The sequence below is a fragment of the Lichenostomus cassidix genome, chromosome 2 (assembly GCF_008360975.1).
Source record: "Lichenostomus cassidix isolate B80296 chromosome 2, HeHo_3.0, whole genome shotgun sequence".
Lineage (NCBI taxonomy): Eukaryota > Metazoa > Chordata > Aves > Passeriformes > Meliphagidae > Lichenostomus > Lichenostomus cassidix.
In genome coordinates this window covers 51,528,985-51,546,151 of record NC_139482.1, presented here as the reverse complement: position 1 = coordinate 51,546,151, position 17,167 = coordinate 51,528,985, and the positions used below count along the sequence as shown (strand labels likewise).

General features: G+C 42.7%; 1 protein-coding gene across 3 annotated transcripts in view; it reads right to left on the bottom strand.

Moving 5' to 3' along the window:
- Positions 1 to 17,167, bottom strand: part of EGFR (epidermal growth factor receptor) — a 155,932-nt gene that overhangs the window by 32,574 nt on the left and 106,191 nt on the right. For all 3 annotated transcript variants that reach the window (XM_085051539.1, XM_085051537.1, XM_085051538.1), the window contains exons 2-14: positions 16,332 to 16,483; positions 14,663 to 14,849; positions 13,848 to 13,982; positions 12,015 to 12,083; positions 9,686 to 9,804; positions 8,122 to 8,263; positions 7,314 to 7,430; positions 6,612 to 6,738; positions 6,446 to 6,519; positions 5,173 to 5,263; positions 4,222 to 4,421; positions 3,071 to 3,203; positions 1,589 to 1,688 (exon numbers count right to left, since the gene is read on the bottom strand). In XM_085051539.1, coding sequence (XP_084907665.1) covers positions 1,589 to 1,688; positions 3,071 to 3,203; positions 4,222 to 4,421; positions 5,173 to 5,263; positions 6,446 to 6,519; positions 6,612 to 6,738; positions 7,314 to 7,430; positions 8,122 to 8,263; positions 9,686 to 9,804; positions 12,015 to 12,083; positions 13,848 to 13,982; positions 14,663 to 14,849; positions 16,332 to 16,412 — 1,575 coding nt within the window. In that variant the 5' untranslated portion in view covers positions 16,413 to 16,483. The remainder of the gene's footprint in view (positions 1 to 1,588; positions 1,689 to 3,070; positions 3,204 to 4,221; positions 4,422 to 5,172; positions 5,264 to 6,445; positions 6,520 to 6,611; positions 6,739 to 7,313; positions 7,431 to 8,121; positions 8,264 to 9,685; positions 9,805 to 12,014; positions 12,084 to 13,847; positions 13,983 to 14,662; positions 14,850 to 16,331; positions 16,484 to 17,167) is intronic.

The window sequence follows — 17,167 nt, the reverse complement described above, 5'->3', positions numbered from 1 at the left end:
GCATTTTAAATGGGAATAATTTAATGATAAGAGGTTATCTGAAAAGCAGACAGGTTGGCTACTACCTGGTGCAATCTACTGTCACACAATTTAAAATAATGAACTTGGACCTACTGACACCTCCCTGAAATACTGGCATCAAATCATTATTTTTCTGGTTTCTCAGCACAGATTCTTTCCTCTGTTAGGGAGAAGCATAGGATGACGGAAGCAACCCAAGGAGTCCATGCATTTTTTTTTTCCATTTTGGAAAGCACTTAGTTTGTATTTAAAGGCATTGCCTTTGGCCATTTTTGGCAGAACTGTTTTTATTGAGACTGTAACAACACCATGAATGACCTAAATATTTTAAAGCAGGGGAACCAGCAATTGTGGGTCAAGTTCTACTATGGAGAAAAACCAGACCCAATCCACAATGTCAGTTGCAGTGGAACTACAGTGAGACACGCTATAGGAAGATTATTTTAATCACTGTAATGTCTAAGAGCCACTATAATAGACTAATTACTAGATGCTAGGCAAATATGGAACAGGGGGTCAGTGCCTGAAGGAGTTTATAATGTTCATAACCTCCCTGAGGCCATGGTGCTAGGAGGGAGAATGGAAATGCTTCACATTACTGAGCAGTGACTCTTCAAACCCATGATGGGTGTTGATGTTCTGGCCAGGACAGGGTTAATTTTTGCAGTAGCCAGGAGGAGAACGGCTAGGACATGGGAATTATTCTATACCACCTCATGTCATTGCCAGGGGCAGGGGGAAGGAGTTTCTTCTGGGGAGAAGGGGTTCCTTCTAGTCGAGCAAGCAGGGTAGGGTGGCATAATGTTGTTTCCAAGCAATCACGTGTGAATCCTTCACCTTTCTTGTACACTTTGTTATTAATGTTGTTGCTGTTACTGTTCCCATTCTTATCTTATTGCTGTTTCCAGTAAATTGTTCTTATCCCATCCAGCGATTTTCACCTCTCATGCCTCCAATTCTGCTCTCGAGCGTGCCACAAGGGAAGGGGGGAGGGAGGGAGTGAGTGGCTCGTGGTTTGGAGAGTCTCAGTGGGAGTACTAAGCTGGGGAGTACCATTTCTGAACCACAACAATGGGCAAGGGTCAAACACTCAGAGGCTGTCGGGGATGGCAAGAGGTGTTTAAAGAGCTGGGTTAAATAGCACAGAAGTGGACCTATGATGGAAGCAGGAGATGGGATCTCCAAAAAAATGAAAGAGAATTGGACTTTTGCAAGTAAGGTCTGAGTTTGATCTAATGTGTTCACATCAGCTTGGAAGTTCAGTAGCTACACGTTATTCAAATGTGTCCTCTGTTTGCCAAAGTAAGTATTTTATATCTGTAAAAGTACAAAAAGTATCAAGGACCCTACAGTGCCTGTGACTGTGGATTACACATCACAAAATAAAACTAATACCCTGAGGTCTCTTATCCTGCTCCCTTGCCGCACGATCTTGACTTCTCACCACTCCCATCTCTACTCCACCTCAAATACAGTTAAAATGAGACATCAAGATTATCTGAACATGGGAAATACATATTAATACACGATCTGAGACTCAGATTTGCTAAAATGAATCTGCTCTTACAGGTCCAGTGCAGGTTGCATTGTACATGGTGGAATTTTGCACCAGGCACTCAGGGTGGCAGGGGAGGCACTTGGAGTCCTTTTCAAACTCTCTTGGCTCTCTGGAAAACAACAAAAAAAGAGAAATAATTAAACCTCAGGCTGAATAGCGAGTGATAAACCGTGATCTTCTCTTCTTTTCCAAACTTTTCCACTTTAGATTGAGATTATGATGGTGGTACTCAGACAGGAGGGGGGACCCTCTTGGGTATACCAGTAGCACTTGCTCAGTGCAACAAGGAGGATGTAAGAGTAAGGGAAATTTGGTTGAGAGTGAAACACATGGCACTCCAGATTGCACACTACAAATTGGTTTACTTTCCCTTTTAAGCTAATGTCACAGAATACTCACAACCATTTCTAGAGGCTTTTAAATGGTAGTGATGTAAAGAGATCAGCAAAAACAGTTCAAGTGATTCCAAGGCTACAAATAATAATCAGGAAAGTTAAACAGCAAGGCACTGATAATTAAATTCATGTCCTCTCTGCAACACACAATGAATCATTAAAATATGAAAGTTGGGAACAGATGGTTTCAATAGCAATAAAGCTGTTCCACTTCAAGTAATGGTGTTATTAATTAAACTAAACCTACCCATCATTTGATGCAAATAATGCCCGGATCTGCCCTTCAGGTTATAATAGCTGCTAGAGGGAATTCACTCAAAAAAAAAGACAGCTGCTAAACTGCAAGCCAGTAGAGAAATACAAACATCAGAGGCATTAGCACCCTGACAAGTACTTGTTTAATACTCAGGAGCTTTAAAAGTCAAACTTTGAAACATTTATTGAAAAAACCCTGTAATTTTGCTGCTATTTTGGTGGACATGCCTTTTCCACCTACATTACCTGTTGAATTGACACACAAGGTAGCAATAATTTTCTGTGTCCTGAGTAAGGCTGAAGCAATAATTTTGCCTGAAATTGCTGCTCTCAGTGATTTTTGGATGAAAGTTCATTCTCCTTTAACTACAACTTTGCAAACTGCAAGGGTGAACTGCTCATCTCAGCAAATACAAGAGTCCCTTTGCAGTAAGGAAGTTTACCAAGCAGTGAAACCCTGGATCTGGGGACGACTGAGCTCCCAAAGACACTAAACACACAGCGTATTTTACATGACTGTCACAACTTGGGCTTCAAGCTCCTTTCTTTCTTATGGAAGAAATCACAAGGCTTAGCCTCCTTGGGCCTCCAGATAGTCTCCTCGTGGGCTTAAGGGGATGTTTCTTAGCAGTCACCATGTCAGGAGCAAGCTCCTAAGCAATACTGGATGGGGAAGGAGAGGTACCTCAGCTAGGTACTGTGTTCACACAACATCTCTGCAAAGCTGAGGAAATCCCATGCAAAAACCCAGTTTCTTGCCTTCTTTCTAGCTGCAACACATTTTAAAAACTAAAACCCCCACACCTTCACCAAAACCTAAAGCACCCCTGAGACACCTTACCCTTGCAGGATGTTGCACTGTTTCACACATTCCTTCTGGCGATCAAAAAACCTGCAGGAGAAGCAGTGGAAGGGCCCTGGGCCCCAGCAGCCCACGTCTGAGCACAGAGGGTCACAAACATGCTTGGCAGCAGCTGAGAGAGAAAGAGAGACAAGAAAAGACATGAATGTCAAGGCAAGAGAGAGGTCAAACTCTCCATCCGCACTCCATCTGACCAGCCAGTTTCCCCAACCTGTTCCAAAACAGATGTGAATGGTTCTGGTAGTGTGGAAGAGGAGTAATCATGCTTCTCTAAATCACAAGGACTGAAACTGAGTGACTTATATCCATCCAAAATACGAATGAGCTCCTCTGTGATAGCTTAACAGATCTACGATAACATTAAGTCAGGCTGAGAAAGCTGGGGTTGTCCACCCTGGGGAAGAGACAGCTCTGGAGAAACTTTATTGGAGCTTTTTTGTACTTAAAGGGCACTTATAATCCTGTAGTGACAGGACAAGGGGAAACGCTTTTAAACTGAAAGAGTAGATTTCAAATGGATATAATGAAGACATAGTAACAATGTGTGGTGAGACATTGGCACGAGTTGCATAGGCAATTGGTGGATTCCTAATCCCTGAAAGAATTGAAGGTCAGAGTGGATGGGGCCCTGAGCAACCTGGTCTAGTGAAAGACATCACTGGCCACAGCAGAGGGCTTGGCCTACGTGACCTCCCTTCTCACCCAAACCATGCTATATTTCCATGATAAATTTCTAAAATACAACAAATTCATATTCTGCAAAAAGAAATAATTAGATTTCAGCCCAGGGACCACTGCATCCGCAACATGGTTGAACAACATCTTCAACTGTGTCAAAAAAGGCCAGTGTTAGGAGTTAGCTTTTGTGTCCTTCAACTGACATGGCTTCACTGTGCCCATAGTAATGAAGAAGCTCCTGATCTGTTGGACACCACAAAGTCCACATTTTTGTGGGAGAATAAAAAAATCCCACTGTTCTCTCACCACCTTCATTAAAGCAGTATCACTGATGAATTTCATAACTAGAGGAACAAGGAGAAAAAAGCCTTGCTTGAATTATGAAAACGCAAGCTTACTCTTGCATTTCAGCATGAACTTTGGTGGGGAGCAGGAATGCAGCGCTGACTTACCACACTCATTTTTATCTCTGTTCTGTAAAATTTTTGTTTTCTGGCTCTCAGTTGCAAACAGGCTGTGCCAGTCCATGGTGTCAGCATAGCAGAGGTTCTTGTTCCTCATAATGGCAACATCTCCATCACTTATTTCCTTGAGGGAGCGCAGCCCTAAGGACTGTATTTTCAAGTTAACAACAGCAAGGGAATACTGACCACTAAAATGGAGATGGACAAATAGAAAAAACATGTAAGAAAGATAATTAGTAAGCAGGATTTACTCAGCATGTTTTTATTTTAATTTTCAAATGTGTGTTGCTGTTAACTGCACTTTGCTCTAGCAAGATCCTGGTAAGCCCTCTAAACTCAATGCCTTGTGCACGATGTGCCTGTTTTACGTAACAACTGCAATACTCACATCTGGTTTTGCAAGGGCTTTTTAAGCTAAAACTGGCAAGACACACACGTTCTGACTAGCAAATGATGTGCAACAATGGTTGTAGGTAAAGAAGCTACTATTTTGTGCTTGTCCACCAAATCATTCTTTGTCTTAGGGCAAGCCTAGGAGGACACTGGAAGCACTGCTGGTGTCTGCACTGTTTGGCAGCCTCCATCCCCAACTGCCCAGCTACCTCAAATCCCACAGTGCTTCTGATCTCATTGTAACTTACCCCAGACTGTAAAGAGTACTTTTTTGCTGCCTGTACTTCCAGGATGGTGGGGGAGACCCTGGTACTGAAAGCAGGCTCAGGGCAGCCCTCCATGCATGACAGAGAGCTGAGGGTCTTCACTCCCAGGGCACATTATCTACTGCTAAAGATGGTGCTCTACTCCTCGCAGGGTTTTCCCCATTTTGCATCAATTTTGGGACACCTGAGTTTTGCACTGCTTCCAACCTTGATGTGCTCAGACAAGAGCAGCTCTAAACACGGTTTCTCTTAGAGTCACTGAGGCACATGATTTACTTACTGCTGCTTTGTTCTGCCTCGTATAATCTCCAGATTTTCAAAAGCATAGAGATCAGTAGCATTCTCAGGCCAGGCTTGAATCAACAAAAATCCTGAAAGAGTAAAAGAAGATTAAAAAAAAATAATGGAAATAAACTCACCATTAGTTCTGGCAGCAGAACCTTCTGCTGTAGCAAATAGTGCACCAGGGGAAGGCACTTGTGCTTTCCCTATGCTTATCTGAAGGATCTTAAAGTGTAACATGACATTTTAGGGAGCCAGGAGATATTTTTAAACCCCATTTTATAAACAGTTTACTTCTCAGCCCACCATGAGGGCTTAGGAGCATAACAGAGCATGTCAGTGAGCTGCACATCTTGCCGCACCAAGTCACCAGCAACAATGGCTCTTGCCAGCAGATACCCTGGCTGAGAGGCTGCAGGCTCTGAACCTGTGTGAGAAAGGCAGCACTCCATCCCATTTTTCAGCCAACCTCAAGGAAAACTGAAAAGCAGGAACAGAGCAGAATAGCTACTTGTAGTGGATTTGCTGAGGGAAGCAGAATTCCGCACTCAGCTGAGGTGTTTGGTAGGAAGGGGAGAATTTGGAAAATTGCAGGCTGCTGTATTAAGCTCTGCAGTTAGTCATTGCTACCCTGAAGGGAACCACACAGGTAAGAGAGAAAGAAAAGGGGAACTGGAATCATGTCTATGGACCCAGCTCCAATGTTACTTTCATTTCGTAATGGACTGAACACAATTACTTTTAATTGATACTTGGTGGAAGATGGCAGCTGAGCACTCTGCTGGCTGCTTTGTGCTCATGGAGACACATTCACCCCAAGGAAGAGCTCTTCAGGCTGGAAAGAGGGTGTCTCCGTAACAATGACGCAAGCCACTGAGCACGCTTCCCTAAGGAGCTGCTGAAAGGTTTTCCACAAATAGAAACACACTTGGCTTTTTTTAGCTGGAGTGGCACGCCTCTGCATCACCACATGCTTCTTGGGTGGCTGAGGATCTCCACTGCTCTTACTCTTCTCTAGGGCTGACAGTTCAGCAGAAGGGATGTTCTGGCCAAACCACACACCTTGGACGGAAGACCAGTATGGGTTACGTGGGCGTAATGCTGGCAAGGTGCTGCTGACCACCGTAGTTAAGAGTGACCCTTAGTAGCTCAGAGACAAGAAACACTTTGCATGCACTTCTCTTCATGTGCTTAAAAAATTTCCCTCCTCCCTCTTCGTGTTTTTAGCAGTATCAGTCAGAAAACATCTCAGCTTAAAACTCATTGCTCACCTGATATTTCTTTGACTGTTTTGAAGACGTCCAGCTTCTTGGGGTCCAAGGGTAGGGTCTTCGTGAAGGCATCACTGAAACAAACAGAATGAGGAATTGGGAAAAGAACAGCCTAGATTTCCCTAGCCCTTCTCTTTCAGTGCTTAATGTCCAGCAAGTTACTCACCCTAGAAATGCAACTGGGAGAATGCTGACGTCCCCGTTGATCTTGGTACAGTTTTTGAAGGAGTCAATATTTGTGGCATTTATGGAGAGGATCCCTTTAAGTTCACCTATTCCGATGCCATTGCACACTGTTAAAGGAGAGATACAAAAGTTAGGGGGGACAAAAGTGAAGCTGAGTCACATGGAAGAGTAGAAACATGGAGGTGCCATGAGTTCAGAAAGCATTTCCATTAGGTCAAACCTACGACTTTGCATTTCATAGATCTTTTGCCTGTTTTAGCTTTTCAGAAAGTGCCACAGGATAACTGCTTCCTGCCTGCCCAGCCATGCAGCTCTGGTCTGAGCATCTCTGCACACAGGCTCTGGCACATTCCCTTCTCTTTCTCTAGCACATTTTCTTCTCTCTCCCATTTTCAGTCCCCTTGCTGAGATACTCGGAAGGACAAATGGAGGAAAAGGCAGATGTGCAAGATACACATGCACACAACACAGTTTGTCTGCTGTACTTGTCTGGTGTATCTCATTTGGACATCCTTCTCCACTGTCATATTTCCTGATCAAACCACTTGTCAGATCTCCAAACTATCACTGGATCTGATTTATATTTAATTTTCACTTAACTAAGATCAGAACTCCATGCCCTTTTTATAATAAGTTCTTTATCATCTCAAAGCCTTACTGGTATATTCCATGCTTTTAATACCTTTGCTGCACAGCCCATCACACTTTTTGCACTTCCGAACACCATTTTCTTCCACTTCGTAAGTATCAGCATTGCATGAGCGAACGCAGGACCCATGGTCTGTCACCACATAGTTGTCTGGAAAAACAAAAAGCATACAAAGGTGACTGAAGTGCAAGAGGGATGCTTTGGGCACTGGACCAGCACTTTAATACTAGTAAGAAAAACGGGGTTTGAACTTTTGGCACACTCAGGAAAGTACAGGTATTAAATATGAAATCTCAATAACATCATTTGAAGGTAGAAGAACATACAGTGCTATCACCATTTTACAGCAAGGGGAATGGTCACAGAAGGATAAAACAACATTCAAGTCTTGATGGATTAAAAAAATATAGAAATGGAACAGCAAGAAAGGAAAAGTAAGCATCTGTAGAAAAAGCAATGATCACAGCTGCTGAAAGGGAGTGTTAAAAACAATTACTTTTTAACAGTCCTAATTAAGAACCAGTTAAGAGTTGATAATGCTTTGGTAATCCACAAGATTGATCCCATAGAGCCATTATTTTGATGATTTTTATAAGATGTCTTTCTCTTCACCAAGAGAAAAATTTTCACAGGTCAAAATCTAATGATTAAAAATCAGGCAAGGTGATAGATGCAGACTGTTTGAAGATGCTCACTTTTTCACCTGCTTCCAGTTGCCACAGAAGCTGAAGAGAACAAGTGCCCTTTCACTTGGCCACAACATTAATGGATGACATAGGACCCTTCCCGCCTCTCACCAACCTCCCACATCCTCTGCAGCTGCAACCTGAAATGAACTTACGTGGACATTCCTTTACACAAGTGGCCCCAAAGCTGTATTTGCCTTCAGGGTTCACATCCATCTGGTAAGTGGTGGGGTTATACAGCACCAATGGGGGACACGTATCCTTGCAGGTAGCATCATCCCGAAACTTGCGGCATGCCTGTCATTGAACAACAGCCCCCATTAAACTGCCTTCTCCTTAAAAATTGTCAGCAATTTTATGTTAGGTCTTCAAAACACCCTGATGGCCTCATCTGCTTCCTGCTTAGCTCTGATGGAAACCCCAAGCAGATACAGGGACGGTCTCTCAGGCTTTGAAGGTGAAAGGTTGCTTCAGGCTGGGCAATGGAGTTAAGTACTTTTTTTAAAAAAGAAATCATGAGCTTTTCTTTTCCTGAACAAGAAACCTTGGCACTCTGATGGAGAGCTGCTGGGATTCACGTGGGAACAGGAGCAAATCTGCATGCCTTAGACAGAAAGATTTTCCCTACAAGCACAACCAAATCAAGACAAATGGTATTTTCTTGCCCACTTTTTAATAACCCAAATTAAATCAAGTCCTTTCCTGCCAATTACTAACTTTTCTGGCTAAATATTAAACTGAAGCCATTACATTTGGCTGCAGGTAATTAACAATTTAGCAGGCATTTATGAAGGGCAAGTTGGTTCTTCCAATCTAAATCTACATTAAATTAATGATCACTCATTTTCCCTTTCTTCTCCTCTGGCTTTCCAGATGACAGAGAGTAACTGTCTTCTCTGTGAGCCAGTAAGGGTATCGTAGCCATGCATCTTAAAAGGAAACCAGGGATAGAGGTAGCAACAATAAAATCCAGGTTGGATGATTTCTACGGCAATTACCCAGGTATCACTTAATTCAGAATGAAGTGTACTGCAAACATGGGGAAGAGTTAAAACCACAGCATGCACCGACCCCCTGAAACTCTCATGGAAAAGCAATGGGACATTTTTTCCCTACAGAAGCTCCATTTGCTTCTTCTCTCTTCATGGCCCCAGGGTACCCCAAACACAATGCTTTTGTGTCAAGTCAAAACCAGAAAGGGAAACCCCAATTTCATGCCTGAAGTTCAATGAGATGCAAAAAATGAAGAGCCATCACATCTTATTCCCTTTACAAGTTCTTACTTTAGAAAACCAAGATTATTATGGGCTAGTGCTAAGGAGCACAAGGCAAAGCTGTGGTGGCCTGGAAAACTGCTGCACTGTGGGGGCAGCTGTGGGCCTGTGGACCTGTCCACGTGGGGAAATCACCTACAGCAAACATTTAGAAGCTCTGCAGTGACTTTGAGCTCACTGGGCACTCAATGGCACTAACACTGCTTTGGAGCACGCTAGGAAGGTCCATGGGCAGAGTCAGTAAAGACCAGCTAAGGGTACCAGGAAGTTCATGTCATCTTCCCTCCCACTGACCACCTGTGCAGGGAAGCCCTGGAGCACCCTCCAGGTCAGCATCTCTCAAGAGGCCTTCTGGGGCTGGAGAAGGCTAGAGCACATGCAGCTGAAAGCCCTGCTCACTGTGTCAGGGATTGAAGCCCCTGTGGTGGTGGTGTAGCATCATTACCAGGCAGTCACTTTCCCGAGGCCCCGTGCACCCCGCAGCACACTGGTTGTGGCAGCAGTCGCTGGGCACCTTTCCCCTGCACCGGCCAGAGCACTGCTGAGCACAGATGACTTTTGTCACTGGAAGATACAAGAGAAAATGAAAAACATCAGCTGTATTTGCTGCAATGAGATCAAGAAATATAGAGAAAGGGTCTGGTGCAGGATCTGTGCTAGATTTTCCTCATGGGACCTTCTGTCCTCATTTGAGGCTGAAGTTTGGGAGGGGTGAGTGCAAGTGTGGGTGGTGGTAAGAAGGGGTCGTGTTCAGCCTGTAATTATCTTGGCTCTTATGAGGTGCTAAGAACTCTGATCCCAGCCAGGAAATATGTCCTCCTTAGAAGGAACAACCCTGTTGCATCAATGACTAGAACAAGAAAAATTCAGTGGAGTCATTGCATCTTGTAGATGGGGAACAGGGTAGAATCTGTCTCCATTTCATTGAGAAAATTTACTATTATTGGTGCTAACTTTGGGAAAAACAATGTGATAGAACTGCCAGGACTCTGTACTATAACTGGAAACTGTACATTGTTGGCGTGGTGCTGTATAATGTCCCTTTAACGTAGTAAAATATTTCTGAAATTTGCAGAGAGAGGGGAGACTCACTCAGCAAGCAGATTTCATATGCACATTGAATTATTTTTCTTTAATGTTCAATTTCTTGGCTACATTTTATCTTCAATACACAACTCCCTCAGGGTTTGCACCAGTGCAACAACCGCAAGGAAGAACTGGCCCTGGTCCAGCTTTTTACAGGAAAGCAAAAACTGCCTGCAACATTTTGTTGAGAATTGGGAAAGCTTCTTCATTTGAATATCAAAGCAGAGAAAAGGATAATCAGAACAATTAAAAAAAAAACCCAGAAGTGAATGGCTAGAATGTTTTTGTACCAGAGACCCAAAATGGGTCTCCAAAAAAAAATGGTTCTCTCCAAAAAAAAATACTGATCCACAGAGCCTGGCATTAGATGCCAGAAGAACCTGATGGCTACTCTGCTTCATTACAGCACCTTGATCATTTCAGCTGTGCATTGTGCTAACTGTTATCAACTTCACAGTTGGCACAAATGAGTTATGATATTATTGGGAATTCCTGTAACTCTGAAAATCACAGTTGTTAATTAACAGAAAATTATTTCAAAAAATAGCCTGCTACAGGGTATATAATGGTAACTTTTAAAAATCATATATTCTACCTTTTTCCATTACACAATTCTATATCCAAACTGTATTATTTTATTTTTCTTGTAGGCCTGTAAGTAGTATATTTTCAAGGAAACAGATTATTTCCACAGTATGTATTCCCTTCTCTGATAGCAACTCCTCCATTCAACTAGAAACAGGGGAATAAAAGGGCACATTGTTCTACACAAACAGCATTGTGATACAACTTTTTTCATAAGAATTAGCAGGGGAATAAAGCACCTCATCACTTTGATAGCTATTGACTAGAGCTTCCTGCTGGAAATGTATATCACATCAAACATTTTTACTTCATATAGAATATCCCATGTTCATTTTCAGGAGAAAGAGACCTATCCCCCAAACTTTCCCACACATGGAAATGTGGGATACATTTTCAGTTGGCCAGATTCTCAAATGCCTGGAGAGGCAAGCAAGAGCCCGCAAAAGATTTTGTTTTATGCACTTGTCAATCTCCCAGTTCCAGTGAGGGTTTGTAAATGCTGGAAGCTTGCAGGGCTGATGCCTGAGGTTTCGCAAGGTCCTGGGACAGCTGTGCAGCCTCAGCTGCAGGAATCAACCCAGGCAGGGCTTGGTATGCACAGCCACTGTGCACCCTGAGAGACATACTGCAGAGCCCACTGACAAAAACTGAAGCTTATACTAAATGAAGACAAAAGGTATGCACTTTTTCCTCAAGCTCTCAGTCATACAAATTTGGCTTGATATTTGCAGACAGAAAACTTTGGTTCAGGTGACTATTTGCAATGGAAAACTGAATGTAGGGTGTTGCTTCCATTTGCATTACGTCTAGATCAGCAGTTTTTCCACTGAACTTTTCAGAAAACAAAAACCAGTGTATTTCCCCACTATTTAGAGAAAAAAGAAATAATGAAGCAATGAAACAAGTAACATGGTCTTCTTCCTCAATTGTTACTTTAGGAAAAATTAAGCCTTGCAAAATCTAAAGCAATTCTAAATGCATTTTTCTGCTGCTCTTTTTGTATCAGGCAAGCATCCTACCTGCATAATTACGGTTAGTTTTTCAGTAGACAGAAATGTATGTCAGAGCACACAAACTATTTCTTAACTAATCTGCAGGCTTACGTTTTTGGCAGTTTTGTTCACCAGGGCCCCAGCAGTAGTCTTCTGTGCAGTTCTGATGGCATTTGGGACCTAAAATACAAGGAAGAGTAAAATATCCTGTAAACAAAGAAAACAGCAATATACCATAAACAACAAAAAACAATGTCTGGATATTTCCTTCTTGTTAGAGCAGGTAAAAAGCACCTATATAACCGTGCTCAAAAATTTTAGAGCTTAATTCCTTATCCTTTGTTCACCTCTGCTTTCCTACGTGCAGTTCTCCACCTCCACACATTTGAGCAAGCAAGCATAATACCCAGCCAGTCTAGCTTACGAAAGAGGCATATTTTTCCCAGGAACAGGAATCTCAGCTACTGCCCGGCTGGCCCTTCTGCTGGGGTTTTCATGCAATGGCAAGTCACCACTGGCTTGCAGTCAGGCATGTGCCAGCTGCTCACTACAGGCCACATGTAAATCAGTGTTTCTGAACAATGCAGTTCTAAAAAGAAAACAAATCCAACTGGATTCACAGGCAACTGCTAGCTACTCTGACCACAAAGTAATTTGACTTGTCTGCTTTGTGTCCTCTTCCCATACTCTGCAAAAGATATTCCTTGGTGCAGACTGTGCTGCAGATGGACAATCGATGGAGACGTGGGCAGGATGGACGGACACCTTGCCTGATCTTGAAGGTTCAGTGCTGGGTTCTTTCCCATCCTTCCCCCCTTGCTCTATTGTTTCTTCCTCTTTCTCTTAATGACAAGCAAAGTGCCAGAGAAACAACTTATTTTAGAGTATGGGATCATTATTAAAGCCATAAAAGGCTGTCTTTAGCAGAATAATGTGGAATTCACTACATTTAAAAGGCATTTCCTACTAGAGCGTTTCTTCCCGCTAACAGCATGTGATTCTCCTTCCCCTCATCAGCCATCAAATAGCTGAACAAATGCCAATACTTGTCCAAGAGTTGATTGATTTGGTGTGGGACCAAAGAATTTTTTTTTAAGTTGAAAAGTTAAAGGTTAACATTTCTGTGGTATTCAGAGCCAAACTCCTGTGCTGACATGTATAGTTTGCAACTCCTTGATTACGCCAGGGCTCTGTAGAAAAATAAGTCAACACAGAAGTTGGCTATTAGCTCTCAGGCAATTATGCAACTGGAAGAAGATAAAGAAAATATGTTTTCCTGCCAATTTATAGTGCCAGAAATGAAATGCTCAGAAATGAAAATAAACCCTCCTTTCCGTGAAATGACTGGGGATTTTATGAGGGACTCATAAGGCTGAAGGATTAGCTTGAGCCTACTCTAAGCTTATACTATACAAACTTTTAAATATCCCCTCATCTCCCTGTTGATCTGTAGCATCAGATTTATCTACCTGCTTATTATTACTTTTGCCAGGGTAATCTGTGCAGCCCAAACCATAAGGATTTTATGGCACTCAACTTGGGCCTTAGCTCTTAAAAGGTTTCAAGTGGACTCCATGAAGGTACCCATATAGGTTTTCTAGATCAGAGCCTTGTATTTTAAACAGAAGATTGCTGGAAAGCAAATGAATGCACATTTTTCTGAGCTGTCTTTCTGAGCTGAGCACATATGCAAGGGTTACTGCCTTAAACCAAGAGAAACGCTCCCAAGAATTTTGCTGAACTATGAGTTAAGGACCTAACCATCATGAAAAATTCTGTCTTAGGCCAGTGGTGCAGAAATGAAAGCACTTCTCTTGGAATAGGTCTTGGTGGCCATCATTAGAAATTATTGCACCAGGAACCCACTGCATGAAAGATGGGATGTTCACTTTACTCTCTGAAATGGAGGGGGACACATAGCACTTTTGGCAAGTTAATACTCACAAGAAGACAAGTTGCTTGCAAATTCAAGTACTGTGGGAGGCTTCTTGCTCGTGTCAATGATGTCATTCCAATGAACAGTGTCCATGTTGCACAGTTTGGGGTTATTGCTGATTTTAACACCTCCATTGAGAATTTCTGTTACAGAAAGAAAAAAATTGCTAAGTCAAGCAAATCCCTAATTTGCCCCAGAGACATCCTCAAAACATCTCTGACCTAAAGAAAGAGAAATAAGTCACATATTTCTCTACTTCAGTCACACGATGCTGACAGAAAAGGACAATCTGCATGGCACCAGTACTTCTGATGGTGCAACTAACACCAGGATCAGACTGACTCGTTCTGGAGAGTCAGCTGCTCTTGGATGCCATGAAGATGTGACTACACGTGGCTTTCTGCCTGGCGTCTCCTCTAGGGCCCACAGCGCTCAGCTGAGATGGTATTGCTGGTGTGCATTGCCAGAGACTGTGTGAGACACCAACACACCTATCACCAGTTCCCACAGGGATTTTAACAGAAAATATTGATGCGTATGCACTGGAATCAAGTAATAAAAAATAACAGATGAATGCTTCTTTGCTAGTTTCGGGCATGAAAATGAATCTCATCACCTTGTTGATGCTTTGGATTTTCTTTGTCGTTTGCAAAAGACTGGTTAGCAGGAAAGCAAGTAGGAAAGTACATTCAGATTTTTGTTTTTAAAGCAGGGTTTGATGGCATATGACTTTGAGAGGCCATTTCCAATCAGATCTTGACACCAATAAGCTAACAGTTGAAGTTGGCTTTAGAGGAGCCTCGACCACTTGACCATGTCTCACCTGAAAGCCTCTTCATTGGCAGCTGTCGGAGTCCCTGGGTTTTATTCATGTGGTAGTTGGACAAAACTGCCAGGGCGTAAGAGTTGTCATACAACACATTGCCTCGGATGATCTGGAGGTTTTCTAGGGGAATGACATCCACCATGTTAAGTGCGATGAGTACGTAGCCTGCAACCTCCTGTATCGTCTGAGAGAACAACAGAAGAAACAAGACGCTTAATCCACAGTACTCTTCAATAACTGCTTTCCTCCTCCCTCTCCTCCAATCCACCATATTTCAATTCTAAGGAAGGACAGACCACTTAATCTCATCAAAACTAAATTAATCTAAGAACAAAAAGAGACTGTGGAAAACTTTGCTGATTAAGCACATATAAACTCACCCTTTGAGCAGCTATTGGGGGTCATTCCAAAAGTCCAGCTTACCCCTGTTCTGTCCCTAAGCATGGGAAAATGGGACTGACTAGAGGATGCAGAACCGGGCAAAAGTATGAAATGGCAACTAAGTGTGATGATTTCCATAAATACTTGCCTAGCCTTCAACAACTGGCAGCAGAGGGACGCTATGTGATTCAGGCTTCTATATTCTCTCTTCTGTGCCCCTTCCCTTGCTCATCAGAGGGGAAGATTAAGCAACATTCTCCCTTTAAAATAATGTACATATTTACATGACAAAAAGACAAGTGAGGTACTGTTGGTGCATGTGGGTTAATTCCTGTCTTGCACTGTGAAATGTGTGCATTTCTATTCCCTACAAAAGTCACTATAAGTTAAAAACCTTCAGGCTACTAGTTAGGATATTTTCCTGCTCTATGAAGACTACCAGTGAATTTTCAAGACACTCGTTTTGCTCCTCAGAACACTGAGCTCCATGGTCAGGTTGTGCTTGGGAAAGAAGAATGGCAATACTATCATATTTGTAACCCCTATGTTCAAACCATAGATTTTTTGATCTTGCTTGTTACTTGGCTGGTGGAGAACCTGGAGGTCCCTGTGTCAGCCATGGCTCCTCCCCATGCCATGGTTGCATTTTAACATCTGTGCTCTGTCCGTTCCCTTCTCAGCTTGCCACAGCTGCTCATGCACTAGTGCACAAAACAAATGTTGAGATGGGAGTAGCCCATGTGTCAACCACAGGGAATTATCTTGAAGATCGCATGAAGAATCCATGTGGGAAGTTATTGCACAGGACTTGCCTGCCTGCTGAGGGTGTGAGCACTTCAGGCTGGAGAGGCCCTCAACACCATGGCAGGGGAAGGGATTGCAGTTTGGAGGGCAGGAGAAAGGCCTCCACACAGCAAAATCTGCCACTCGCTTTGTGCTTTGCTTTGCCCAACAGCACCACAAAGCCTTTTGCTCTCTGAGAAGTGAGGTAATGGGTAAGGACGTAATTCTAATTATAAAGAAAAAGAAACCCATGTGCATGGCACCCAGCACAGGCTGGCAAGTACTTGAAAAGCTATTTCTCAAAGTACCCGGTTTTTACAGTAGGGTTGAGTGCATCCTGCAGCCTACAGGTATGCTTAGACTGTGAGCTGCAATTCCTCTGAAATTAGCTAGTTATGTTTTTGGATGACCACAGAATTTTTTCAGTAGCCAATCCTATGCTACTAAAAATGGAGTAAGATTTGTTTTAGCAGGGAAGGCTGCATTGGACACGAACTCTAACCTTCAGAAAAGAGAGGTCACGATTGTGTTCCACGTATGTAATCTCCAGGTTGCTGAGTACCACCTCACAGTTGTTGTACATCCTCTGCAGGCTGGTGAAATGGTCTTCCACATGTCCCAGCTGGGTCAGCTTGTTATTTGTCCCTTGACAAACTGTGGAGGAAAGGAGAAAGCTCCATGAAGGAAAGGAAGAATAACTACAGGACAAAGACTTGTTACCCACTTGTCTTTAAAAGCACCACAGTAAGTTAAGCATAAGCTTCATAAGAAACAAGAACATTATCTGTCATGACTCTAAAGGCAATGGTTATAAGGCACAAATCCAGATTTTAAGGTCTAACTGAACCTCCAGAGCTTACACACCTCTTGCCACTCTGACATTTTGGGAGTATGATAAATTCAGGAGATTTTCTGACATATTCATTTTTGGCACTCAAATCCAGTTTTGCATGGTGGGGAAGGAGGAGGTGTCACACAGAGCACCACTGAACTTCCAAACACTTATAACAGCATGATGGAAAAATTAGTCCCCACCTGAAATTATATTACTCTGCTTTATTAAATCTAGAGAAACTGAAAAAGCTATCACCATTGTATTTGATTGCAATGAATAAGCAAAATGCAAAATTGTTCTGAAGAAAAAACACCACACACAACCCTTAGAAACTCTGTACTCATACAGTTGTTCCCTGGGCTATCCCTACAGAGCTCAAATGAACATGTCTCTCAGTCATGCTAATACAGAGCAAAGGAGAACGATATAGAAGGCAATCTGGTAAAAAACTTCACAACCCCTTCCAGGGGCTCCTTCAGCTCAGCTTTGCTCTTCAGTGGAGC